At 42.2% G+C, this 27687-nt stretch overlaps 1 protein-coding gene across 15 annotated transcripts in view; it reads left to right on the top strand.

Moving 5' to 3' along the window:
- The window catches only part of RPS6KC1 (ribosomal protein S6 kinase C1), a 91486-nt gene that overhangs the window by 45558 nt on the left and 18241 nt on the right, over positions 1-27687 (top strand). For 12 of the 15 annotated variants that reach the window (XR_009747240.1, XM_061475425.1, XM_061475422.1 and 9 more), the window contains 4 exons: positions 4106-4198; positions 15791-15838; positions 17381-17513; positions 26077-27654. Coding sequence is in view for 14 of the 15 variants with exons in the window: in XM_061475425.1 (XP_061331409.1) it covers positions 4106-4198; positions 15791-15838; positions 17381-17513; positions 26077-27654 (1852 nt within the window). In the remaining variant the exon portion in view is untranslated. Of the gene's footprint in view, positions 1-1892; positions 2039-4105; positions 4199-15790; positions 15839-17380; positions 17514-26076; positions 27655-27687 lie in introns of all 15 variants that reach the window. The other 3 variants (XM_061475426.1, XM_061475436.1, XM_061475435.1) reach the window with 2 other exon arrangements.

The raw sequence follows: 27687 nt of genomic DNA, 5'->3' as shown, positions 1-27687 counted from the left end.
GAAGGAAGCAACCCGTTCCCCCCCAGCTTGAAATGCCAGGCCCTTTGCTTTGAAAACCAGATTTCCCTAGAGGCAAAGGCCTGGCATTTCAGAGCTGAGAAGCAAAAATTATCTTTGATGCCATGGAAACCAAACAAAGAGCAACAGTAGTTTGTTGCTTACCTTCCCTCAACAAAAGCCAACAGTGTAGTCCTCAAGGATAGCATCCTTAGTAACCACCCTGCTGCTGGCAAGTCTGAGTGCTGAAGAGAGGAGCACAAGAGGAGGTGTTTGAAGAACTCTTGGCGCTGTTGAAAAAAGGTTATGGGCAGAGGGCTTACGGATGGATAGAAGATTTCTTAAGGCTGAAGAGAAGCACAGGGAGTTAACGCAACTATGACTGACCATGAACTGGGAATTCGCTTGACAGGGTCTTGTAAGCATTGAGAAAAGCCTTCCTGTGACCCATTGGAGATGCAGAGGCAGCTTCTGGAGATTGTAAACAGGCATGTAGACCTTCTGGGAAAAATAAGCTGCAGCAAACGCTGTCCTCCTCTTCTTCCTTTGGCACAGCACGGCAGCCTCAAGGGCTTTCTCACCGACAAGCACTCAAGGATGCTGTGTAACAGCAGTAGCAGGCCATTTTGCAGACACTGAAGGTGTATTTTCTCCTCTGCCCCTTTAGTAGCAGCTCTGGGGAGCCACCTCCAAACCTGAGCATGAGCTACAGCACAGCCTTTGCATCTCACTGGATCGACCGTTGGGCAGCTGCAGTCTCACAAAGCTGTCAGCTGCAAGGCCCAGCACGGCTGCATGTACAGGCTTAGGGTCTGGTTTGACTTTGGTATTTTTATAATGCATGGGTTTTTTTTTCACTTTTTGAAATCATTTATAGTGCTACTTATGCCAAGTTTTTTATATTGAGAATTGTTTCTTTGTGCGCCATTATATGTGTGTGTGTGTGTATATATATATATATATATATAAATAAAAGGGCCTGGCCAAGCTACAGTTACTGAAGTCATGAGACACAGGCCTCCGAATGGTGAGAGGAGATCACATCTTGATGTGTAGCTCTGCACCGGTGTTTGTGAAAGTGCTCTTTTTGTATCCTCAGCTTCTGTGGTAACTGCTGTCAAAGGTGGCAACATCAGCAGTAGCATCATTTTCTGTCAAATGGTGTTTGTGTCACTGAGCTTGGGATAGTGCTCTTGCCTTAAATGAGTTTAACATATGAGGCTTTTCCTCTTGCTTGGCTCATGGTGTACTTCTCTTTCTCCCCCTGCTCTTACAGCTGCTAGCAGTGATGCCAAAGCTGGGACAGGAGCTATTGCTGTGTTTCATTGTGTAGCTTGCAAAAACTAGAGCCTTCCAAAGGCAGGTGGAGGCCACAAGCTGCTGAGTCTTTGCAAAGGGCAGTATCACCATCAGCATCATCCCTTTCTACTTGAAATTACCACACACTAGTCAAAAGGTGGTGGTGGGAAAGGAACTGGTGATGCCAATCCCAAGTCAGGTAACTCCAGCTGTGCTGCTCAGAATGTAGTCTGGAAATGGTTTCAAAACACAGAGGGTCTAGGCACAAGAGAGAATATGCTGGGTTACCTGAGCAGCATGCTGAGCATTTGGACAAGCTGCTGATGGCCACCTGCCAGCAGAGGTAGCTTGCCACTTTCTTTAGAATATAAATGCCTTATTTTTATAGGCAAAGGAAGCTTTTGACTTTGTTACTCCTTCTGTATTATTTTATTCTGTTCCTCTATTTTTGATGAGAGAGCTAGCTTTTCTTTGTTACTGATGGCTGGATGCAGAGCTTGGATTTTCACTATTCAGAGGAGCAGGAGGCTTCATAGAGTGCTTAACTGGTGTAGTTCTGGGAATTGGGTATTTAGAGTGTGCTTGCTTCACGACAGAATATGATGCCTCCCCAGCACTGGCCTCTGCTATTAGACTTTGCAACAGTGAAACCAAAATACTGTAAAGAGCAAAAAATAACCTGAAACTGATAAAAATGGAGAAGCCACTGGGAGCTGTGGATGTGACCGTAAAGCGTTTTAAGGTAAGAAGTGTCTGTATAGTGCATAACTGAAAAGCAGTGTGTGTACACGGTATTGCTGATTGTGCCACCACTGGTGATGTTCTAGAGAAGGGCCCAAAAGTACATACTGGGTTTTTCTGGGGGCTCTTCAGCTACGATGGGTGAAGAAATCTGATTCTGTAGCATTATTAGACTAGTTAATTAGTTAGTTAACTTAATAGTTAACTATTAGTTAACTTCTGTAGAAATGTAGGAACTTCATTCATGGTTGAAATGGTATGCATAAGAGAAAACTTTAAAAGCTTGATTATTGAGGAATGGTTCTAAAAGGTAATAACATGCAGATAAAAGTGGAAATGTTGGATAGCAGTCAGGAGGATTTGGAAATGTCTCTTTCATTAAGTATATTCCTTGGAATGCTTTTGAAATCTTGTCATCTGTAAGCTCTGTGTTAGCACCGCTTCTTGTTTCAAAGCAAATTGCAGAAGAATTGCACACACTCAAAGTACAACCCAACACAAGAACTCCCTCGACCTTCCAGCAGCTTACTAGGATGTGGAACCTAAATTAGGCTTGGAGGAAAAAGTGCATTTAGAGGCTTTTAATTTCTTCTTCATGCAGAATCTGGGTGGTTTTATCATAACTGTTGCTGGTACTCTTGCTTGGCAGTGTTGAGACAAATGAAGATAAATAATAGTCTCTTTTAAACATCAAGCCTGGTAGGCGAACACAAAAGCACATTTTCCTCCATGCTTTTTGAACGTGTTCATGACCCTTTCTTTGGAATTTTGTGGCCAATGCTTAAATAAATGTTGATTTGGGGAAAGAATTTGGAAGGAGAAAAGGTGATTGACTGGCAACATGAAGCAGAACCAGTTTTGGGGTGGGATTTGAAGAGGTGCTCTGGCCGTTGGGGATAGCACAGTAGGGATGCTAGAGAAACACTTGTGGGGAAGCAAAGGGGATTGTCCTAGTTCAGGATCTTCAGTTTTTCTGAGAGTTTCTGATCATATGGAAAGATTTCTTGATCTTTGATAAACATTTCATCCACAGCATAATTGCTTACCAGCAGTTTTCCTTTGTGATGTATTTGTTAAATATTACTTCAGGATGCTGGCAAATTAAACAGCTTTTACTTCTTAGAAGCCTTTCACCTTCCTTTACCTTTGTGCAACAGCAGTGTGCTGGGAAGGCCAGGTTATGGTTAAAAGGAGTTTGGTATTCAACAACTCTGCAAATGAATTTACCTTATTTCTGAGGAAGAGGTCCAGGTCTGTGGTTCTGGTAGAAGTTGCACGTTGGGTGTCTAGAGGAACATCTAATGAATTCTCCTGGAAATGTTTGTTAATGTGCCAGAGGTATATGTGATGCTTGAGGGGTTGATCTTTGTTCCAGAAGACTTCCAGTTGCAATGTTGTTCCCCCCTCTGACGTGCAAGCTTTGAGTGTGCCCTGAGTAGCTACAGAACATAGCACAGACAAGAATCTGTGCATATGAACTGCTTGAATAGTTAGCTCCTGCCAGTTCTCTTGCTATGGTTTAATTTCTAGATGAACGATACATAGCTAGATCCTTTTTCTAAGGCAATTTGAGGATGTATTTCTGTTATGCACCTTGTTATTAAAAGGATTTCATAAAGCTCACCAGAGAGCACGAGACCCCTGTTTGTAATTCTGTATTTTATGTTCTTCAGGCTTAAAAAGCCTCTAATTTGCTTTCCCCTCAGTGATCTCTGAATTATTTTGTATCCAGAATACCTGTAAGGCTTTGATTGATTATTGTGATGGGTAGGAACTGAGTAATCAATTGCCAGGTTCCATTAAGCATAGAAAATAGAAACATTCATTATATTTTCTTTTAAAATTCTGGTTTTCAATGTTATCTCAATGATTTTTATTTACTTGCAAGTTGTTGTGGTTTTTTTTCCAATCCCTTCCACTAAGGACAAACAGAAAACTTCTCCTTTCATCTTCACTCTCTCTGATTTATGATAAATTTAGTTTCCTTCGGCCTGGCATTTGCTTCAGCAGGCAGTCTTCCTTCAAGTACCACCCTGATTGATGTATCATCTTTGATATCTTCCATTAGCCTCCAGGATCACTAAGTTCAAGGCCCTCTTGGAACCTAAGGAGCCCTGCCGAGGAACTGAAGGCCTTCAGAGTCCTTGGGGTGATTGACAAGGTAATTCTTCAGTGGCTCTTCAAGAATTCAGTCATAAATCGACTGCATGCTGACATTTTGTCTTTGAAGCTGTGGATCTTAAGGATATGAAACAAAAGGGGAAAATGACTCAAATGCATCTGCACTTTAAAATAACAAAAGTAGAAGAAAAAAGGCTTTTATCTAAGCAATTCATGTAAGGTCATGCAAAATGTATTCGAGCTAAAGGATAAGGTACATGTTTGGTGGCATTCAATAGGCTGAGGCCTGTTTTTCAAAAGTGAAGTCATGGTTACAGTACTGGGGTAAGGACGACTTGATGTGTTTTTGGTTGAATAATCTGCTGAATATGTGAAATGAAGAGGGGTAGCGGTTCCTACTTTTGAACTGTTACTTTTGAGATGGGGGCTTGGGGACACATGGCTCTTCTCCTTCCCTGAGAACTTGGAGTTTAAATCCCCCGCCAAGACAGACATACAGCAATGAAGCCAAGTTTGCTTTTGACTCATGCAAATCATGGCTTCCAAACTCCCAGGGTAATTCCCTTCTTTAGACAGGAAAGCACCATATGGATATTTTTGCAAGCCTAATGAAGAGACCAGAAGAATTGCTGCATTGTTTTGATGATGCTGATTAGTTATCACCCTACCAAGTACTTCTAAGATGATGCATTATTCAGCAGTGTGGCAGTGGCTAATGCAGACTGTAAGGGCTCATTTCCTTTTTGCCATGCCAATTCCCTGGTGCCTTTTGGTGGTTCCTTATATCGTCTTTGGTTTGCGTGTGATGTACTGAGGCATGGTCAATTGATGCACTTGTATCATACACCAGAAAACCTGTAGCTGGTCCCTTAAGGTCTGGATTGCTCGGTTTCTTTTTCTTGTTGGACTGATGCTAGCTATGGGGACTGATTTTTTGCTTTTCTTTGCCTGTTTCATTGTAATTATGTGCCTAAGTCGGTAACTTCTCCTCAGAGGGCTATATACATTAGGTATTACAGTTGTTTTTATAGTACACAAGGTTTTCCCAGCTCTGACTTCACATGCGTTATATCTTCTTTCCTCAGTTGTAAGTACAGAATTTAGCCTGTGTTCCACTTAGTATATGTATCAGGGAGACAGGTTGGAAAGAGCACCTATCTGTTGAATTAGGCACTAACTAAATTAGTAGCCACTTAACAGATGCAGTAGGCATGGCCCTTGTGAACTAGCCTGGCAGTGTGAGGCTGCAGAAGTGTTGGAAAGGAACCTTTTCAGTATCCTCATTTTTGCATCAGAATACTGAACAGCAACTGGAAAAGATGCTTGATCAGAATTAAGCTTTTGGAGTCCTTGGTGGGATCAGATCTCCTCGATCTTTCTGAGCACATGGCTCCAGTAAGTGTTGCAGGTGGGAGCTGAACGTATCCAGATCTTTCAGGCAGAGTTGGGAAGAATTAGGGCTCTAGTGATGATAGAAATAAAAGATGGTAGTGTTGGAGATGTGTGTGAGGAATAACGGGCCCATGTATACAGCTGGTATGCTCCTGTGTGAACAATATCATAAGGGGCAGAGTTGATGTTTAATTATTGTATGAAAAAGGGGGCAATATTCTTTCTGGTGTCTTTGTACTCTGCATCCATGCTTCCAGATTCTCCTTATTATGAACTTCATCTTATTCTGAGTATGCTGCCTTTTGTTTTCATCTATTTTAAGGTGTTCATAAAGTTGTGAGGTGAATGAAAAACTGCTTTAAGCCCAGATGTTCAGAGCATCTTTTACTTGGGTTTATAATGCCTATGCAAAATGCATGTGAATATAAAACAGAAGTATGCACATGTATCTGTGTGCTGGAGACTATGCCCCTGCCTTTGGTTTAAAGCACCATCTCACCTCCTTCCTCACCATCACTGTTCTTTGCCTCCTTCTCTGCTTATGTAGTGCCCTGAAGCTCGCATCACGGAGAAATCTGAATAAATGTGGAAGTATCCTCACTGGAGACACGTAGATGACAGAGGGTGTTTGCTTTTGAAAGTGGATTCTGATTTTCAAGGCCAGTGTTGAAGATGCCGTGCTTTTGGTCACAAGTCTGTAGCAGATTCAGCATCACAGAGTTTTGCCTGAACTCCTGTTCTAACCCTGTGGTAGCTGCTTTGGTTTCAGCAGAAAATGGGTGTGTGGAAAGTAACTGGCATATTTTAACTGCTGTCTTGCCTAATCCTGTGCAAGACTGGCTTAAACACGCTGTCTTAAAAATGGTGGTGGTTGCTTTGCAGTCTTGTTCTCCTGCTGCTGCTTGAAGCCCCGAGTGGTGTCTGTCTGCCTCAGTGCTGCCTCGAGAAAACCAGCTGTTAACCTGCTCTCCATCAAATGCTGAAAGGTTCAGTGCCTTCCCTCAGAGTAATGTCAGTCTTTGTTCTTCATTTGAAGCGTCTTGAAGTGTTTTGAATTGGCTTCATTTTCACAGACAAAATGCTTCTTGCTACCTGAAACTCAGGGTTTTTCAAACTATTTTAGGCTAGGCAGAATGATTAGGCATTTAATTTTAGCCTAGCTTATTCCCAGTGTGGCATCTTTCCCTCTTTTTCTGCCTTTCCACCTTCCTTGTCGCCTTAACAAGTTTTGCTGTGTTGACCCTTTTGTGCTGAATCTGAGTTAGAGATCTCAGCATTGTTAGACTCTCTAAAACATGAAAGGTCATAGAATGATGACCCTATCTATGCCTTGCCTCCCATCCTTCTGCTCTCATGCAAAGGATGTGCTGTAAGTCCAGCTATTTTACTAGACCCAAGAGGGCTTACACTTTATGTAAGGAAACCAGGTTTCCTGCATCCTACTGCTGCTATGCTTGCTCACTTTGTGGTGTCAACGGTTAACTAGGTGGTGTTTGCAGGTATTTTATGTGTTTGTTATGGGAAAAGCCTACTGGTGAGTAGGTTTCTGAAAACAGAGGTTTAATGTAATCATCAGGGTGGCTTTTGTCCTGCAAATGTTATGGACTCTGACATGCTGATTGGGCAGCAAAGCTCTTGTTAGTGTTACCACAGGTACCACACTGAAAACAGGCTAATATCTAAATATTTTACCTACTATTATCACCAACGTAGAACGGTCAATTATTTTATCAGTTCATGTAGGTTGAAGTAGGAAACTTCTTTTTGGAATAGTAGGTTTTGCTTTCAAAATTTGCCTAATTAAAAATCAAGGTTGCAGATTCTGTGCTGAGTTTCTGCCCCAGGCAAATCTTTGCTTTGAAGCTATAACTGGCCCCTAAAGAAACGACTTTGTTATGGTGCTGCTGGATACCTTCACAATGCTGTTTCAACCCCAATTTCTTATTCCTTAGAACCCTCTGTTATTTAGATTCATTCAATTTAAAGATTCATCTTGAAAGCAGAGTGCATTAAGTAATAACTATGCTGCTGTAACCAATGACTGTCTTTTATGTCTTTTCTATCCCCTCCCTTGGTCCCCCATCAAGCCACATTGTCTGTGTTGGCACTGGTGTGACTGTGATCAGTCCTTCCACAGATGTCTGTACATTTGGGCTTGTTGTTCAATACGCTGTTTGTTAAGCTCTGTTATACAATCTGAAACCTTAGAAAATAAAATACTCTCTTTGCTAAAATTTTCTGAGTTTCTGGAGAGGATTCTAGAAATAAATGACTTCTCTGAAGAACTGGAAGTAATTCTGTTCATCTTGAATATAGAATCATAGGATAGTCAGGGTTGGAAAGGACCTTAAGATCATCTAGTTCCAACCCCCCTGCCATGGTTATGTTTTGTGGCTGTCGTGCTACGGTGAGAAGTCTGATGGTAATACATTTGGATGAATTGACCTTAGAAAGAGGCAGTACCACCAAATCAGTGTTACTAATTATTTAGAAAGGGTGATTACTACTTGTCTACATGATGAGTGAAAGTGCCAAAAAGCAGAAGTACACAGAGTATATGTAGAGTTCACATGCATGATCTGCAGCCCCGTAGCTGAATTCAAATCAGGTTATGGTTAGTTTTAATGGAGTTTAATCAGAGGATAGGGGAAATGGGCTCGGTTTATGGCAGCGTGTGTGTGGTGCGTGAATAACACTTAAAAACTTCGATGTTCAACATTGTATTTCGAGGTGACATAAGGACTTTTGCAGTTGTAAAACTGAGTTGTCAGTAGCAGATGTTTCTTCTCTCCTGGCTCTCAGGTGCACACTGCCAAGTTTCTTGAGATCATCTTACGGATTCGAATGAGTGGCTGGGTGTATATAAGGGGTATGGGGGAAAGGGAGCTGTAATCAACAACACGATCCAGTCCAGACTTTCTTTCCTGTTTCATTATGGTGCTTTGAAATAGAAACTGTCTGTAAACAGGGTATAGTGAATTCACCTGACTGGCAAGGTTTCCTCATCCAAACAGGGCATAATGGAAAATAGCAGTGGCAAAAATGGTTGCAAATCTGAAACTGAGTAATAGCAGTAACTGTTAATACAAATAAATAAGCTTTCAAGAGCTTGGTTTATATTTTGATAACCCTTTAGTTTCTTGAGTGACTTGCCAAGTTTTACAAAATCAAATCAACTACAGGGTCGTTGTCAAAACTGATTTCTTGGCTCACTGCCTTCCTTTCCCTGTCGCTGTGGGATTAGTTGTAAGCTACAGTCACGTTTCAAGCCCCAAGTAACAAAACTTGCTCAACTTCAAAACATATTCTCTGTCCCAACTTCGACTCCTGTCCCATCTTCTCTGTCCCCAAACCCCTGCCGCTTGTTTTCCTGAAGTCTTTCCATTTGTACCAGTCTGAACATTTCTGAGTGTTCTGTTGTCATAACCCTTAGTTTCTCTTTAGCTTCCCTATCTCACGATTTCTTTTGACTTCAGTGAATGTTTTGTTTCACCTGACATGAGTCCTAAGATTGGGTAAACTCTTAGGACTCTGCCCTTCCCTTTATAAAATAGAAACTAAATTACTGACTATTTCAGTGCAGGCCTCCAGAAAGAAATAATGTCTAGAGGTAATTTCCTTTAAACCTTTAATATTTAAGTTAGTCTTAACTGTTACTGAGTTGCTCAGTCCATAATTTGTGCCAGGCGATCAGTTGGTGATGCTGAGTGGCATTTCATGCTGTAAACTGTATTCTCTAGTAAAACTTGCCACATATATTTCCTAGGTTAATATTTCACCATTTGTCATTCACTGGCCAGCTTTTAGTTTGCTCTAAGAAAGTGGACTTTCCTCTCTGTTACCAACCAGCTAAAAGTATTTCAAAGTTTGACTCTATGCTACTTTCTTAGCATTTGCATTATTCAAAGCTGCACCGTTTGTCTTTTAAGTACACTATTATTGCAAGTCACAGAATATACAAGCTCTAAGTTCCGTAGAATAATGGTTTGAAAGGAGGAATAATTGCAAACTGAAGATAATTCGTATTGCACAGGTACAAGGATAAGCGATAATCACATTTCTCATACATATTAGGCAAATGTAATCTTTTTATAACAACAGAAGGAGACGAGCGAGAGTCCGGGTGGTGTAATCTGAAAAGTGACAAGAGTAAACCTGTGTTAAATGGATCTTTTAATCCTGGAAGCCTTGACAGGACACAGCTGGGGGGGGGGGGGGGGGAATTGCACCCCTGCTTCTGCCTTGTCACCACAACCATATCCTGAGTGTGGCATCCTGCTCTGTGCCAGCCCCTGCTAAGGTTTTCTTGCAGTCCAAAGTACTCACGCTAGACTCGGGTGACCAGCTTGTCTTGTCACTACCTATGACAGGATTTTCCAGCTCTATATGCAAGGAGAAGAATCCCGGGTGATCATCTGATACATCTTCGAGTTTGTAGGACTTGTGCTAGAGAATATAGCCTATGAAAACAGGCTGATAAACTTGGGGCCGTTCAGCCTGGAGAAGAGAAGCTGTGTGGAGACCTCAGAGCAGCTTCCAGTGTCTGAAGGGGGCTACAAGGATGCTGGAGAGGGACTCTTCATCAGGGACTGCAGTGATAGGACAAGGGGTGATGGGTTCAAACTGAAACAGGGCAAGTTCAGGTTAGATCTAGGGCAGAAGCTCTTCCCTGTGAGGGTGCTGAGGTGCTGGCACAGGGTGCCCAGAGAACTTGGCAGTGTTCAAGGCCAGGTTGGACAGAGCCTTGGTGACATGGTCTGGTGTGAGGCATCCCTGCCGGTGACAAGGGGTTGGAACTGTGTGATCTTAAGGTCCATTCCAAGCCAAACCATTCTATAATTGTATGGTAAGAGTGCTTTTTCTTAGGAGCTAAGGACCAGATTTGCTAGATGGGCCACTGGTGACATTATTACCTGATGTGTTTTCAGTGTAGAATAGTAATTTAATAACAGAATGGAGCTGTTTTTAAAGTAATTCCTTAGCTCTGGTGTGTCTTCAGAACCTTTCTGGTATCTGGTACTGCAGTAAGAGATCCTATTCCATTTTCTTTGATCAGGCGTGAGGTATTCTTCAGCCTGTGTTAGTGACTTTAAAGTCACATTCTTGTAAGCCAACATGTTTTAAGGTGCTTATTTTGGTCAGTGTTGAAACCTTCTCAAGTAAATGAGAAGCACAGGTATGTTCTATGGCACGTCCTGATAGTGTGAAGACTAGAAAGGAGTCAGTATTAGATGCTGTGTGTGGGGTAGAGAGGGGAAAAAGAAAAGAAAGGGGAACTGGGGGAGCAAATGTATGCAGTGTGACAGAGGACTGCCTTCATGTCAAAGCCACCCTGCAGGAGAGCAGTGCCTTTAGAGCAGTCCTTAGTTCTTCCAGTGCTGTCCCCTGCGACCTTGGTTGGGTGCTCGGTGGGGTGACTGATGGTTCAGCACGTCCTTTTTTCCCAGTGACTTGCCTGTTGCCTGCCTCTGGGTTTGTGATTCCCCTTATGCTGACTTCTGCAGTATTCCTTCGGTCTCTTATCTCAGGGCTTTGATGCATATGTTCTGAAGGTGGCCACCGTGACTTTGGGTGGCAGCAGATGGTAAACCTTCGGGCTGCCACCGGCTATAGTGGTGTTAAGTTGGAAACTTCCCGTTTGATGAAGAATCAGTAGTGCATATGAAAGAGCTTTTACTGCAGAAATATCTTTTAATTAAAAAAATTAGCATACCGAAACATTTGCTAATTTCTGTGCATTTAAAGGATCCTAAAATGAACTGTTTTCTTAAAGCAAGACTAGGGTTATTTACCAGGCAGGTTTTATTTTATTCTTCTCCAATTAATTGTACCTACTGTATTGAATTGAGTTTAATTTATTTACCATGAAGCCGTTGGATACACTGTAAATCAAATCTAAGAAGCTAATTTTTTTTTAAGTAGCTGCTGTCAGCATCAGAATTAACCCTTGACTTAGAAAAGAACCCTAAATATCACAAGTAGAAAATCCTCTTTGGCATCACGGGGTGTGGGGGGGTATTGCTTTCTGCCACTTTACTGAGATGCTGCCATGCAGCACTGCTGCATTGGCTTGTATTTTGGGATATGCCCGAGAGCTCAAGTGCTTCTGCAAAATAGGGATGTCTGTGCTGCTGAAGACACTTATTTACATTATATATTTATCTGTGGCAGTTGCTACTTGTCTGCTGGTGGTTTTGGCCACGTTGAGGTTGTCATCAGTGCAGGAAAACAGGGCAAGGATGAGTAAGCAAAAGTGCCCTAGAAGCCAGCCGTGGTATGTAGACCTTGACTCTACATTAGTATTGTAAATAGGATTTTGCCTTGTCTCCTTTTGTGTCACAGCCTAGTTACTCAGTGCCTAGGAATGCCCTGTTGTGCATTCTTCTCCCTCCCCTCCAAGACAGGATGCTGAATGTTACAGCCAACAGCTCCCTGTTAGGAGGTATTAAATATTGCAGTGGTCATCATCAGTGAAACAGGCTCCCTCAGCTTATGTGAGCTAGAAGCAGCCTACTCTAATGTGAGCATCTCTGTGATCTGCTTCAGAGAAGAACAGTGTTATGCCACAGGGAATGCTACGTGGAATCCTGTTTTGCCCCATTGTGCCACTGGGGTGGAGAATTGTCCCTTTGCAGTTTAAAAAGAACCCTTAGAAAAAGAGTTACTGAAGCACTCTCATTTTGCAATGGGGAGAAGTGTGAAGGAATGCAAACAGGAAGGGCTTGTTGGGGTAGCTCTACTATCTAGAAATTGGCTGTAAAGCATGAGAGTAAGCTGACATTTGGGTCAGTGACAGGTTTACTGTTACTGCATTTCTGCAGGAGCCTGGTGGTGCGTCCAAGAGCTGCTCACGTTTCTCTGCTCTGGATGTGTGATAAAACGTCAGGCAAATATACTTGCGACCATCTTGTTCCTGCTCTTACCCCTTCCTGAGTTTTCTGATAGTGATTTGTTCATTCGTGAGGTCCTTTAATGATTTGGTGAACCTGGTTAAACCACCTTTTTTGTGATATGCGTGCCGGCTGCCTCCCCTTGAAGCAGGTTCTTGGTTAGGTGGGCCCATGTCTGCAGTCTGTCAGAGCCAAATGGAGCATCACTAGGTGGATTTCTAAAGTTACATTTATGGCTCTTCCTGGGCTTCTTGGAGTGCCTTTTGAGACAGAGAGTCTTGCAGAAAGGTCACTATTGAATCAGCAAAGAAATAACTTTCCATGAAATGAAGTGGAGCTGGAGATGATCCTCACTGCAGGGAAGTCTGATGCTTGATGGGAAGGTAAAAGAAAGAAGCTGGTTAGTGAGACTGCTTCGCCCATGTTGGCAGTTAACCTCAAAGGCACACCGATACTATTTGTTGTTATTACAGTTATAAAACTGTAGCTGCTGCTTTCATTTTGATGTTGTAATAGAAGGACAGATGAAGCTAGCCCTAAAGGGACCTGTTGTCTGCTTTAGTCGCGTTAGTGGTAGTCATTCTATATGTTGTCTTATAGGGCGAGGGCTCAGTAATCTGTTCTGTACGCCATATGCTAATACAGTGCTGATAAGCAAGTGTGAAAAATGAAAGGGAGGAATACATTAATTGTATTTGTGCAATAAGGTATGCTATCAAAGGTAATTATTTCATGACAGTTTTAGTTATAGCAGTTGTTTTATCATGGAATAAAAGATGGCTTTAGGAGCCTGTTATTGGGAAGACAATTGTATCAAATTAGGACCAAATTAGATTTTTGTCTTTATAAAGGTGAGCAAACCCATGAGCAGTTTTTAAATTGGTGTCTTCTACTCTACAAATGAACAAATCCTGTTTGAGGGTTAAAGAAGCTATTATTCTGTCCTTTATGCTGACAGCTTCATTACTGATTGGCCTACTGTTGGTATTAAAAAAATGTTTGGCTCCTTATGATCTTTGTGCATGCAACTATAATATTAATACAGACCACGGAACTGTTCATTAAGAAATGACTTTAAATGAGGTTGGTGCTTGTAAATCTGGAGAGATACAGATGTTAAATGCTGCCATTCCTTTTCGTATACAGCCGTATGGCTAATAATTTCCAAGTGGCTAAAGCTCTTGTTAGCAAGAGTGCTGGTGTGTTAAGAATGGCCCCATAAATAACTTTAAGACCTGAAGTTGAAGGTGCTTCTTTTAAAGACTATTGTTAACTAAACATTATTGCCAAACAGATGGAAAGCATTCACCAGCCTGATGTTTTTAGGTCTAATTATATTATCGCCAGTCCTGTACGGCTCAGTTGAAGAGGTGTATCCAGAGGCCAATTTATAATCATTTAGCCAACACCTGTTTGGGAGATATTGACAGTCAAAGGGCACATTTGGAGAAAAAAAATCACATATGTTCTCGTATTTATTGCCTCAATGTGAACAGTGGCTAGTTACAAACAAACTTGGGAGGAGAAGGAAAGTGACTGTAAGCGCATAGTCCTTTCCGAACCCTTTCGGTCTTCTTTTGGCACCTCTTGTGAAGTGGCTTTTCTTTTTTCTCCTGTTATTTTGGTTTTCTTTCTTGGTTGGTTGGGTTTGGTTTTAATTTTAACACCTTCTGGTTAAGCAAGGGTAACAAAACCGGTTTTACAGTTATGTATTCCCCTGGTTTCCGCTGTGTCTGGAAGGCCCAGGTAAGAGCCCTGAGAAGCTGTTCAGCAAGCAGTGGCCTGGGGACATTTGCCTTTTCCTTTACCATATCCTTGACATGAAAATTCTGTGTCATTGTCAAAAAAAGTCCCAGAAACACCAGCTTCTGTTGATTTATTTATTTTTTCCAGAAGAGATAGAACAGCTTTTAAATGTGGGTTCAACCCTAGTAAAAAAGGATATCTTTGAGATGGAGTGCAACCCTGCTCTGAGACCTCCTCTCCTGATGAATCCAGCACTTTGTTACACCAGACATGTCATTCCCCTGCAAGAAAGCTTTTTTTAGTGCGAGATGGCTTGGTCTTCACTGCATCCTATTGACTTGGAGTTGTTGCATCTTGTATACTGAACTCAAAAGTCTTTCAACCCTAGTGCTGGCATTTGCAGCCCCTTAGGTGTTTGATGTTTTGAAGCCTAAATGTTTTGGTTTGACTGTGAGTGTTTAGGCTAGAACTTTACAACATCTATTGTAAATAAACAACATCTATTGTAAATCCTTGCTGCTGGAGGAGGGTTGTGCTTGTGCTGCTGCTGCTGTGGCTGTCTTGCAGCTGGTGCTTTTCAAGTGCATCTGTGTTCTTGGAGTTTGAAAACAATTCCTGAGCAGGGTGATTCCAAGAAGGAGATGCCGGGGGTTCCAGCTCCCTAAAGATGCCGTTTCCCAAATATGTATATTTTTGTTTTCAGCGCATAAATAAATGGAGCTTGCTAAGAGGGTAGTTGCTCTTTAATACTTCGCTCATTGGTGCTGTGTTTGAAGTGCTTTCAGTAGAGGTGATGCACTGTGAACAGAAACCCACGCTCTCTGCAGCTGGTGGTGTTCTCCTCTCTGCAGCAAACCCATCCACTCTTTTCTCCCTAAATAAATCCACTTTATTTTGTTGCTGGTGTTGTTACGTTAATACCAATTTACAGCAGCACAAGGGGACTTCCTTGCAGCAATTTCTGTTATGGCTTACGAGTGCTGCAAAATGAAAACACCAGTGGAGAAATGTCACAGCAGTGACTACACAGGTGATAAAAGCGTTCTTGTGTGGCCAGCTTCTAGCTTAGCTTCCTGGAAAGCAGTTATGTAACCACCCTGAGGAAAAAAACCCGAAACAACCCACGAAAGCCCACTCTGGTAACCCACTGGCAGGCAACCCATTTGATTTAGGGGAAGCCTGATGGGGGGAAAAAGTGATGCACTAGGAAAGTAGGTACAGTGAGGACTTCAGCACAGTGACATAGGTACTGCTCTGTGAAGGTTGCTGTTTGTGCTTCATTGTGTTGCTACCACTGCATTTCTATAAAGTGGGTTCTGCTAGATTATTGCTATAATTATGAAGTGCTCATTCTTTCTGTTAACCAAGTTAGCTGATTGGAAATTGGGGCACATTCTGTTAGCTCTCTAGGGATCTATATCCTCAATCATATTTCTCTTCTAACAAAAGGCTGGTTAACAAATATATGCCACAGGGCTCTAGACTGTTTGTGTTTTAATGATTACTTATGGCTTCCTTTCTAATGTTGAATATTCTTAATTGAAGAACTGTGTTTTGTTAACTTACGTGAATCTTAAATATTTCTCTGAATACTTTTTGCTTAGGTTTTGCTTGTGATGGACACTAGAACGCAGCAGACTTTTATACTGAAGGTGGGTAAAGTCTTTTATTGCTCCTCTAAACAGTTTGGCCTCCTAAATTACACAAAGATCCATTTGCATCTAAGGTATAGTGTTATCCCTGTGTTATATGATGTTAATACATGCGTCCCTATTAAGCCCACTGGTATTTTTGTATTTGGCGTTCAGCTGCTTTCCCTTCCTTTCTTTTTAGTGTCTCTAGTGCCCAGATGTGCTATTTAGTCACTTGAGTTGCTGCTGGTTATTGAGGCCAACACCTTAGCAGGCTTCAGTAAAGAATCACTGCGCTGCAGGGCTTGCATCTGTAAAGCCCTGTGTCTCAGGACATGTGCAGGCTGCTGCTGAAGGTGAAAATTCTCCTTAGCCCAAGTACATCCGCAACGCTTTATGTTTGGTCTTCTCTTGGCTGAAGAATATGAGATTGGCTGAAGTAGATTCTGGATGAAATGGACGACTGGTCTTATTCAGAATTGCTTTCCTATGTTTTACATCAATAGGCTGTGAAAACGGAGTTTAATGTTACTGAACGATGGGATGAATGAATAGTTTATTGGTCAGGATGACATTTTTCACCTTACTCTTGTGTTTCAGAAAGCGCTCAGATCAAGATCACAATATGCTCAGAGCAGCTGTGATGCTGAGCATTAGTTTAGTAGGAGCATTGTTACCGTGGCCATTATTTCAGGCTCCCCCTGACAGGAATTCCACTGCTGATGGGAGAAAGGGCTGAAAAGCTGCTGTCCCAAACACAGCGCTGTAATTGGATATTAACGTTTTGTAACTTCAGGTCTGGCTTACAACCCTGCCTTAACATTGTGCATCTGGCCTTGTATGTGCAGGGTACAGAAAAACCTGTTTGTTCCTCAGAAAGGATTATTAGTGAAGATCGTGTATTAGAAGCTCACTCTGTCTACTGGCAGATAGGGTAACATTGAATTTCCCATTTAACTGCTTATGTTTATCAATATTGTAATAGGTCACACTATTGACTTAATTTTTTTCCCCCTCTTTCTCTCTCCCCTCCCTTTCTCCCTCCCACATCAATTTTTTCACTTCTGGCAACTTCATCTCTGTGCTACCTCCCAAAAAATCATTACCTCTCAAGGAGACTAATCCTTCCTTTCCTTTTTGTTGTGGTGCTGCAATGGAAACGTGAGGGTTACCTGTAAGGCTGAGGCACTCTTTTGTCTGTAGAACTTGGATTTGTTTTTTGGTAATAGTGTCTTTTGGTCACACACAAAAATCAAATTTTAAAGAAAGGTCACAGGGAAATAACTGAGTGTCATCCTGATGACTTAGTTTGAGAGAGATTCTAATAAAAACATTGACCCATGTAATTGATTTTAATGGCAGCTTTGTGCCATCTTCTGTTCTCTGGAAACGCGCCAGATGCCATCAGCACAGCCTCGGGGGACCGAGGGGCATAGAGCAGCAGATGAGTGGTTTCTCTGAAGCCCAGAGTAACTCGGATAGATTAGTTTGGTTGATAAACACAGAGCACAGCAGGCTCCAAAGGCAACTGAGGGTACAACTGACCTTTTTGTTCTCTGTCAGGGTCTAAGGAAAAGTAGTGAGTACAGCAGGAGCAGAACGACCATCATCCCCCGCTGCGTGCCCAACATGGTGTGTCTGCACAAGTACATCATCTCCGAGGAGTCTGTCTTCCTCGTGTTACAGCATGCAGAAGGTTTGTCTCTCGTTTAAGTATATTGTTGGAAAGAGTCAAAGGTTTAAGTTTTAATCAATGGAACATTTCATTATCAAATTAATCTCTTGTGCATCCAATTAAAACATATTTAGTGTGCCTAGGAGATGTCGTGTAAGACACCCCACTCCCATCCTCTGTCTCCCTCCCTGTTTCCCCCTCATTCTGCAGCGGATCTGATTCCTCTTTCAAATGGCCTCAAATCCTGGTGGGTTACTTGAATTGTAGCAATATTGAAAGCTTCCAACTGTTTATTTTCTACAGGAGATGGAGTGCTTTGACTGCAGCAGCTATCTGCAGTATTTACAGTCGTCTCTCAGAACTAAAGTCTTTGGCTACTGTTGTAAACTTTGGCTAGTAAATCTTTTCAGCATATTATAGTTAAAATGGCAAGTATTTACACAGGAATTTAGTAACTCTCTGCTAAAAACCATGAACATTTGCCCATTGGTTAATATTGCATAGTTATTCTGGTCTGGATTGCTGAGAAAATAGCTACAGGCATCACATGGGAGTTCAAAGCAGAACCACGGAGTTGTGCCTTCAAACCATCTCTAAAATTCCTGTTAAATGTACAGGGAACAGGTGGCACAAAATAATTGCATTTTGATTTTTTTTGTCTAACACCTGGATTTAAATATTCCCTAAATGTAATTATCCGTACATGTTTAGAATGAGTGCAGAATATAAATCTGGGAACTGCTAATAGTTCCCTTTTAGGAGATGTTAGTAACTCAGAGTGGATGATGTGAAGGAACTAAGCTAACTGATAAAGAAGGTAATTTTATTATATTGAATATTATTTCTTCCCCCCCCCCCAATAACTTAGATTTTGGCTTTTTCGTGAACAATTTGTCACATGAGGCCAGTTAAAGTTCACTTTGCAACGTGAATGACTGTTCCTGCTAAGTGTGACTTCATTTTGCCATGGCCAGTGATGCATGAAGAAAAGCCTCACGTTACAGTACTGCCTGATGGTGATCTCGAGGGTGTACAGTGCTGCTCTGTGCAATGCTGCTTTCCTTGAGGTGTGTGTAATTCAGCAGAATAACTTGGAGGCTCTCACCTGAACTGTAATCTCCACATAAGGTGGTACAGTTTGTTCAGAGAAATAAGGTTTAAAGAAGTCCCAAACAAACCCCAAACCAAACAAAAACGCCACCCTCAACCCGTGTCAGATACAAACTGCTTAAGGCTGGCATAGTCAAAGGGTAAGAGGCAGGATAAAATGATAATTCCTGGTATTTCTGCAGTTTCTGAAGATCTACAGTTTTGCTCTTCAGGAAGAACAGGACAGATGGATAACTGGGTGAAGAAGTAGTAGAATCTGGGTGGACTGGTGGTCAAATGGAGAGAACAGAAGTTTTAAGGAAGGCTTTAATGTGACCAGTGACAGAGGTGATCTCCTGGAAGTGATAATTGCGACAATAGTGAGAAAAAATGAGACATTGCATGATGGGAGCTCTTCTGTTTAAGAACTGAAACCTCAGCTTAACATTTGGGATGGATGGAGTGTTGTGCTTAAAAAGGAATGACTCTCTCCTAGCCGTCATGGTCACAAATCCAGTGAAATGTGCTTCACCTGAATGACTTGCTGTTACCAACATCGGCTGTAACACGTTTTGAGTTCTGTGGGGGAAGGATTTTTAATTTACTGAGTGCCTTCTAAATCAGGTTAGTGCAACACTGGCTGTGTGCAGCACCTCAGGCCACTGGTTTGTTTTGCCAACAGTGAAGGTGGTGTCTGTCAAACATCCTCCTCTTGGCTGTCCAGGCAGCAAGCACGTACTGGGAGGCAGCTGCAGCTCATGCTGTCTTTCTCCCCACTGTTGGTCAAAGCTGTGCAAGCGAAGACATGGCAGGGACATGGGTTATTTTGAGCTGGGGTTGAGAGAGGAGGTGTGATGAGATATAAATGCTTTCTACAGGGAGAGCTCTGAAGCAGGATATGGGGTAGGGATTGTGGAAAGAACTGGGAAGCAGTGCAGAGAGGATGCAGGACTGTGCTGGGAAAGAAGAGGAGAGCTGCAGGGACCAGAAGGGATTTTGATGTGGGTGAGGGCTGTTGTTAGTAATACATGATACAAGGGTTCACTTGACTTGGACACTTACATGTACAAGTTACAAACTGCATAGGGTTTTCCCTCATTTTCTGGTAAAACAGCCAGCAGTTTGGAAATGGATTCACCTCTATCCTTGTTTACAAGCCATTCACAAATGATGATGTGCTATAAGGACTTTTCCCTGATGATTAGGGAATTAGTAAGGTTAATTATTTAAGGGTAGTTCCCTGCTTTCATGAATTTGCTGTCAGGGCTCCGAACAGGCAGAAGGAAAGCAAAAGGAGTGATATATTCTGTTCTACAGAGGGATAGCTAGGGTACAAAGTGGTAAATTGCCCAAGAATGCATATAACAAGTGTATTGCAAATATAGGGGCTGATCCCGGATCCATAACTGGGGCAATAGTTTTGTGTTCCTTCTAGAACTGCATGAGCTGTGCACCTGACCCTGTCCCAGGAGACTGATGCTGGAATGATTCAGGAGAAGAGCTTCATTTTCTAGCTCTACATGAATAAAGCATAAATAAAAATAGTTATGCTATTATATGTTTTATACATTATATACATTGTTATGCTTTATTATATGCAGGGACTAGTCTTGCTCACCCCACTCATGGTCTTGAGTCTTGAGTCTTTTGCTAGTAGCACTCATTCTTTAAATTACAAGGGTAATTGTAAGGGTAATTGAAGGGATGCCGTCCAGAGGGACCTTGACACGCTTGAGAGGCGGCCAGTGCCAGCCTCATGAAGTTCAACCAACCCAAGTGCAAGGCCCTACAGATGGGTAGGGGCAATCCCAGGCACAGCTACAGGTTGGGCGGAGAATTGATTCAGAGCAGCCCTGCGGAGAAGGACTTGGGGGTGTTGGTTGAAACTGCCCATGTGCTGGGCTGCATCAAAAGCAGTGTGAGCAGCAGGTTGAGGGAAGTGATCCTGCCCCTCTACTCTGCTCTTGTTAGCCCCCACTTGCAGCACTGTGTGCAGTGCTGGTGTCTTAAACATAACAAGGACATGGAGCTGGTGGAGCAAGTCCAGAGGAGGCCACGAGGATGCTCAGGGGCTGCAGCACCTCCGTATGGAGACAGGCTGAGAACATTGGGGCTGTTCAGCCTGGAGAAGAGAAGCTGTGTGGAGACCTCAGAGCAGCTTCCAGTGTCTGAAGGGGGCTACAAGGATGATGGAGAGGGACTCTGCATCAGGGACTGTAGAGATAGGACAAAAGGGTGATGGTTTCGAACTGAAACGGGGGAAGTTCAGGGTTGATCTAAGGCAGAAGTTCTTCCCTGTGAGGGTGCTGAAGTGCTGGCACAGGGTGCCCAGAGATGTGGCTGCTCTATCCCTGACAGTGTTCAAGGCCAGGCTGGACATGGCTTGGAGCAACCTGCTCTAGGGTGAGACATCCCTGCACGTGGCAGAGGATTGGAACTGCATGATCTTAAGGTCCTTTCCAGCCCAAGCCATTCTATGATTCTATGCCACTGCATGCTTGAAATTGGGTGAGTGAGGTCTTGGATTCTCTTACACACTTTTCTCATGGCCATAGATGGAGGCTTCAGCAGTGTCACAGAAGCATGGAAGTCCATGAAGTTATCTTATAGCTTTGTTGGAAAACACTTGGCAAATTCCAGTGTGGTAGAGAGCCAATCTCATGTTAATAAGGCCTCACTTCTTCTTGGCACTACCAACTCCAGAAATTTTAGAAACAGATGCTTCAAAAATAGGCTCGGGGGCTTCCACGGGACATCAAAGTTTAAGTGGCTGTTAGAAGCTGTCAAATCTCTTTAAGCATGAGCAAGCTGGAGTTCCTATCAATCTGGAGAGCACTCAAGAAACTTCATGCTGAAGAGGCTTGCTGCATGCAGGAAATGAGAGATAACACCGTGTTAGTGTTCTGGCTTGCAGAGCTGGGCATTTGTCCTTAGGGGAGGAGATGGTACTAGCTGTAGGTTTTCAACAGCACTCAGAAAACATAGGAAAGGTGATACGGTCCCTGGCAAGTGTCTTTTTCAGGAGGCTGCTTTGAAATAATGGCTTTTTCTCAACGTGCATTGGGAAGTGGGAGCTTTGCCTGAACTAGCAAACTTTGTTTCAGAGATTCACCAGCAGCCATGTATGTAAGAGTCTGGTGTTAGTAACTACTGTCAGGTTAGAGATTTGGTTGGAGACGAGCTTCAGATTCATGTGCACACTGTGACCCCACTGTGGCTGCCATTGGGATGCTGTGAAATGCTCGTGTATCATGGTAGTGCCTGTGTGTCTGGTTCCCTTTTGGCCTAGAAACTGTACAAGCATAATTTAGTGTAGTCATTGTATAGTAACATCATGAAGTTTACCATGTCCTCACTGAAAAGGAGGGCAGTGATTCTAAGAAAACCATAAGGTGGTTCTTTTTCCAGCAAGGAAGAATATTAATTCACATGAGGTGCATGACTTATGATTGGTACTTCTGGGCACAAACAAATTCTTATGCAGTGATGTAGAGAGCTGGGCCCAGTTTTGGAGAATAATTCAAGCAGTTGTTTTTCAGTACTCTGTATTTCTTCCCTATCCGGTCACAGTTATTGGGAAGCCTGGATTGTTCACTTTGACTTTGGAGTTTCCTAAGCACAGTGGTTACTGCATTCTTAGCTGCATTCCGGTTCTGCAGGAATTGGAGTATATTGTTCTTCAGAGTCAACTCATGGGCCAAGCTAGCAAAAGTCACTGATTTATTCTGGAATATGTCTCCTTAGCCAGCCAGCCGTTCAGGATGTAAAGCTGCAACAGTAAGTGTCTGAGCACTGGCTGAGGAAGAATCCAAGAGATCATCAATTTACCTTGTCAGCTAGAACAAAAACGTGTTTAGGAGGCTAAATTTGCTGATCTGTTAGGTTTCATTTTATCCTATGGTATGCACTATAAAGTCTTTGCATCTTCTTGTCTGGAAATGTGGTGAAGTCAATTCTAATAAGTAATTTTTCATTGAATAACTGCAGAAGAACGTAGAACTTGGTGGTTTTCATGTGCTAATCAAGCCAGACAGTGTGAGCTAGGTTGGCTGTAGTTCATGGTCGAAGAAAATACTGCTTAGTTAATACTGTACTTCTGAAGTCATATTAAACACTAATAAACTTCAGCTTAAAGCAGTAGCTTTTATAGTTATTTGTTATGTTAGACCATCTGACAATGACTGAAGCTTACTTGTGTGGACTGATTTCTGTGATTTTACTTTTTACAGATTCCTGATACTGTATTAGCATGGCTTGCTAATGGGTTTTCTTGATCTTACCCAGCACATGGGGAGAGGGGGAAAGATGATTAGTATGTCATTCATAAAGGCATAATTATATACCCAGATACAAATATCACTCTTGTTTGACCCTGGATTGGACTTTCTCAGAAAGGAACGAAATTGTTGTTTTTCACTATAGAACACAATTATTGAACAGCATTTATTTACGTGTTTCTGCTTGACCAGGAGGCCAGACTTGAAATGTTTGTATGTAAACAGATTTGGATGCAATAATGTTTTTGTTTGCTTTTACTTGCTTTTCACTCAGAATTGCAGTTGCAGGAAGTTGTCATTTCCACTGTGATTTTTAAGTCCAAGTGATTATAAAGGCAGTTTCTTTTAATATAAAGGTAAGATGATACATTTACAAATAGCAAATGAGTCGCTGTTGCAAGTTCTGTCTGTTTTCAGAGGTGTCGGGTGAATGCCTGAATACTGTAAGGATACAGAGATTTTGTCTCTTGCAAATTTTAAGTTGGCTGAAAACATTGAACGTGCTAAAACACAGAGCCCCTTGACTCTTCCAGTCATTTTTCTGTGGGGTTTTAAAGGACTGATCTCAACACATCTGTTTTCATTCCTTAATCCTTCTTGGGTCTTCTTCTTTCTTAAGCTACACTAGTGGAGGTTGCATGAAATCTTGGATGATGAGAGGCGGAGGGAGCAGAAGGCAGGAGGTGTCCTGGGAGCAGCTTGACCTCTTGATAGGTGAAAAGCTAAGTTGTGCAAGGATAATTCTTGCCCTTTTCATACTGACAGGCAGCCCAGCCACTTCTTACCTTAATATGGGGGTATGAAACGTTTAGGTCGGTGACAGCCTTTCAGGTGTCACATGTAAAAGCACACCAGTAATGACAGGAAGAAAATGCAGCAATAGATCACAGAAGTAAGGTTTTGAGCTTTCTGCATCCCTGAATCAAAGCTCAACCCAGCTTTCCATCAGAAAGATGTTTTCTTACTGTTTGCGTCTGAAGAAGCGGTAATGCTAATATTTGCATTAAAGCTGTGCCTGGAGGCTGAGGTGCTGCTGTGCCAGGCCCTGCCCAAAGCTGCAGTTATGTGGGTCATGTTCTCTGAACACCCTTTGAAACCTGAGATTTGTGTCTTCACAAGACATTTGTGAAGCACAAATAATAACCACTAGTAATATGAAGATGGAATTATTTAGCATCTACTTGTACTAATAAATATAATGCAGGTGGGATGGGGAAGACTGTGTTTTATGAAATGCAGTGGTTTATGGTTGTCAAATGAGATTTTATTGTTTGGAAAGAGCCTGAATAATTCAATGCTCAGTTAATAAACTGGGCAAAGTTGGTTTTGCCCAGTTTACTGTTTGCTTAAAGTAATTATAGTGTTTGCTAAAACTAATCTAATTGAATAAAACTTTCAGTTCGCTTACTTTAAGAAAATCAGTTGGTCACAGATGAAAGTGTGGAAAAGAGAAGAAAATCTTTCCCAGATCTATAAAAACACATATATTGTTGCTCTTCCTCATTCTCTTTTCTGTTGTTTTCTGTCCTTGCCATTCCATAGCAAAAGCATGAATAAATATACAAATGTAATATCAGAGAAAGAATTGTTGATAATTGTGGAATGACCAGCTTTTATTTTTACCAGATCAGTTGAAACCCAGGAATTCTGAACTCCTGTGCAAGCTGCAGGGCTCAGAAGGCACCACAGTGCCCCAGCTTTGCCTTTGCGCGGCTGTAGGGCTGTGTAACGTCTTGTATTCAAGGCAAGAAGCCCTGGTTTAAGAGTCTGCATGGACTCGCTGCTTCTCAGAGAAGCAGGGTCCTGCTCCTTGGGCTCTTCTGGCAGGGCCAGGGCCCTTGGTCTCTTAGAATTCCCTCTTATTTTTAGTATATGTGGTTTCATCACAACCAGCAAGATTGGGTTATTTTCTCCCTTCAAAACCAAGTCTTGTCTTAGCCAGGGGGATGGAGGGCAAGAAAACCCCACATTCAGTGGGATCAGTGAATCAGTCAGATTCATTTTTTAAGCCTCAAGGTTTTGTGCCTTTGGTAAGTGAGTCTTGAAATACCTGGGAATATACAGAAACCTGTTCGTAGGCAATGAAAAATACTTTTATTGTACTTTTTAGGGGAATTTTCCTGATACAAAGAGTGTCTAAAAGTAACTGTTAAAGACTGTATTTTGGAAAAATAGAAAACTCTGTTTTATCCAAATAAGGAAAAAAATAAGGAAAATCAATCAGAATTTTACAGCTGCTCAGTGGGGTGGATACTTGTTTTTATTATTATTTTACAAAGATTTTGTTAGAACTCCTGCATTTTCCAGGAATTCTGGACAATCTTTTAAACGGAAATGTCTTGACTTTGCATTTTTCCATAGGTTGTCAAGGGTGGCTTTTTAGCTTTAGGCCGAACGCTTTGGCATGTGCAGGATATGCAGTAACATCTCAGTTTGTTTTGTGCAAATTATGCTTTTTAGTCTGTAAGCTTTTTTATCTGTACAATATTTGGAAACAGAGAGAGTCCTATTTTGTAGTTTTAAAATACAACTGTTGCCTTTGAAGCTGTAGCTTTAGAGTATTTGAGGTGAAGGAACTGCTTTGCCAGTGTAACTTTTGATATTGATAAATCCTTGTGTAGTGCAGCAAGGCGCAAAAGCTTGAGTTCTGAAGTTAAAGGGAGAAATAACACCCATATTTAACTAGCAAAACCATCTCTTCAGAGAGAGAATATCCTGCTAATATGAGGTAATTCCCTTCCTCTTACCAAACTTGCTAATTAGTTTTTAATCCATCTCCCCTAATGTTGCTCAGGAGCTTGGAGCTGCGATACAGAAGTATTCAGTACAGGCAGACCTGGCAATGGATACTAAGCCATTTACTAAACCGTTTGATCTTCCTGAGTTTTTCCTTTCTTTTGAGACAGCAGATGGAGAGTAGTGACCACCGTGCAACTTGAGGCAGACTCTAAAAGGAGCCTTTACTGAAGTTAGGAACAAAAGGCAGCTTCATCTCAGATGCGGCTCTTTAAATATTTATGCAATAATACAAATCTGCTCGAAAAGCAAGTTGTGGTCCCTGTAAGTACTTCCTCCTGAGGCGCTGGATCCAGCGTGCTCTGTGGGCATAAGGATGCAGCGTATTGTGACAATGAAGTTATTTTCCTGTTCCACAATGAAACTGATCCTGTTGTGAGTGAAACTAAGAGATTTTCTCTCCTCTCCCTCTTCTCTTGCAGGAGGAAAACTGTGGTCTTATGTCAGTAAGTTCTTAAACAGGAGTCCTGAGGAAAGCTTTGAAATCCCTGAAGCCAGAACATCCAGTGCAACTAAAATTCACCTGGAGCAGCCAACACCTAGTCCTAAAGAAATTGGCAGCAGCACTGATTCCAGAGAAAGCTGTGGGGAGAGCGTGCTAAAGGTGGTCCCACTGAAGAACAGCCTAACGCCGAGCTCTCAGGATGACAGCAGCAACCAGGAAGATGGCCAAGAGAGTTCCAAGTGGATGGACTCGGGATCCAGCTCAGAGGAAGAGTGCACTACTAGTTATTTAACATTATGCAATGAATATGGGCAAGAAAAAATTGATTCTGGCTCTCTAAATGAGGAACCAGTGATTAAACTGGAGAGCGAAGGTCTAAATCCCAAAGAGAGAAGTTGCTTACCGAAACGCAGTGTTGTTGGCAGCGAGAGTTTCACCTCTCAGATTGCATCTCAGGAACGAAAGCTTTTCATTGAGGATAGTGAGTCAGAAATAGCTAGCCCTACTAGGATATTGGACTCGTTAACTAAATCAAAGAACAGCCCCATGGAACTCTTCAGGATAGACAGCAAAGACAGCACGAGTGAGCTCCTGGGGCTTGATTTTGGAGAAAAATTCTATAACCTGAAATCAGAGCCCTTGAAGCCGTTGTTTTCTGTCCCAGATCATGACAGAAGCTTGGATGCCCTAGAAAGCAAAATGGGTGTGAAAGCTCATGACACTGTAAGCAGGGGTTCGAATGATTCTGTCCCAGTTATCTCCTTTAAGGATGCTGCTTTTGATGATGTAAATAGTGCTGATGAAGGAAGGCCTGATCTCCTAATAAACTTACCTGGTTTGTCTGATGAAACAGAAGAGGCAGCTGTGTCAAGGCCAACAAAGTTTACAAAAACTGACAGGGACGTGTTGGAAGTAAAGTTATTAGAGACCCCTGATGTCTTACAGCTAAATAATTCTGCAGAGCCATGCAGAGCATTTGATCAAGAGCCAAATCATGTGGCACCGGAAGTGGGTGATGCTTCCTGCAAGGAAGCAGATGGACAAAGTGGTGTCACTCAGGGAGCTCTTGGGACTCTCTTTACATCTGACCAAGATGTAGGTAGTTCAGAAGATGGGGATCTGTTTCTAGGGCTTGGAGCCTGCTCCGTAAATGTGACATGTGAAGAAGAAAGTTCGTTTGTTTCCAACCAGCTCTCGGGGGCTCAAGATGTGAGCTTGGGTTCAGACATACTAAGAAATGAAGCAGTGTTGCTGTTTTCAGATCAAACTGAAGACTTCGGGAAAGAGGAAGCAGACTCAGCTTTGTTACCAGCACCTGAGAGTAAAAAGACAGCACCAAAGAGGGAAGACAAAATCTCAGTAGCAGGGGAGAAGGAAATACATCAGATTTTCCAGGACCTGGACGAAAGATTAGCGATAACCTCCAGGTTTTATATCCCAGAGGACTGTATTCAAAGATGGGCAGCTGAAATGGTTGTAGCCCTTGATGCTTTACATAGAGAAGGAATTGTGTGCCGTGATTTGAACCCAAACAACATCTTATTGAATGATAGAGGTCAGGAACTTTTGCAAATGCATTTCTTTTTAT

This window comes from Pezoporus flaviventris, unplaced genomic scaffold, assembly GCF_033815535.1.
Source record: "Pezoporus flaviventris isolate CSIRO_AGI_PZ_B2104156 unplaced genomic scaffold, CSIRO_AGI_Pfla_v1 ptg000083l, whole genome shotgun sequence".
Taxonomy (NCBI): Eukaryota; Metazoa; Chordata; class Aves; order Psittaciformes; family Psittacidae; genus Pezoporus; species Pezoporus flaviventris.
This window is presented reverse-complemented; position numbering and strand designations above follow the sequence as displayed.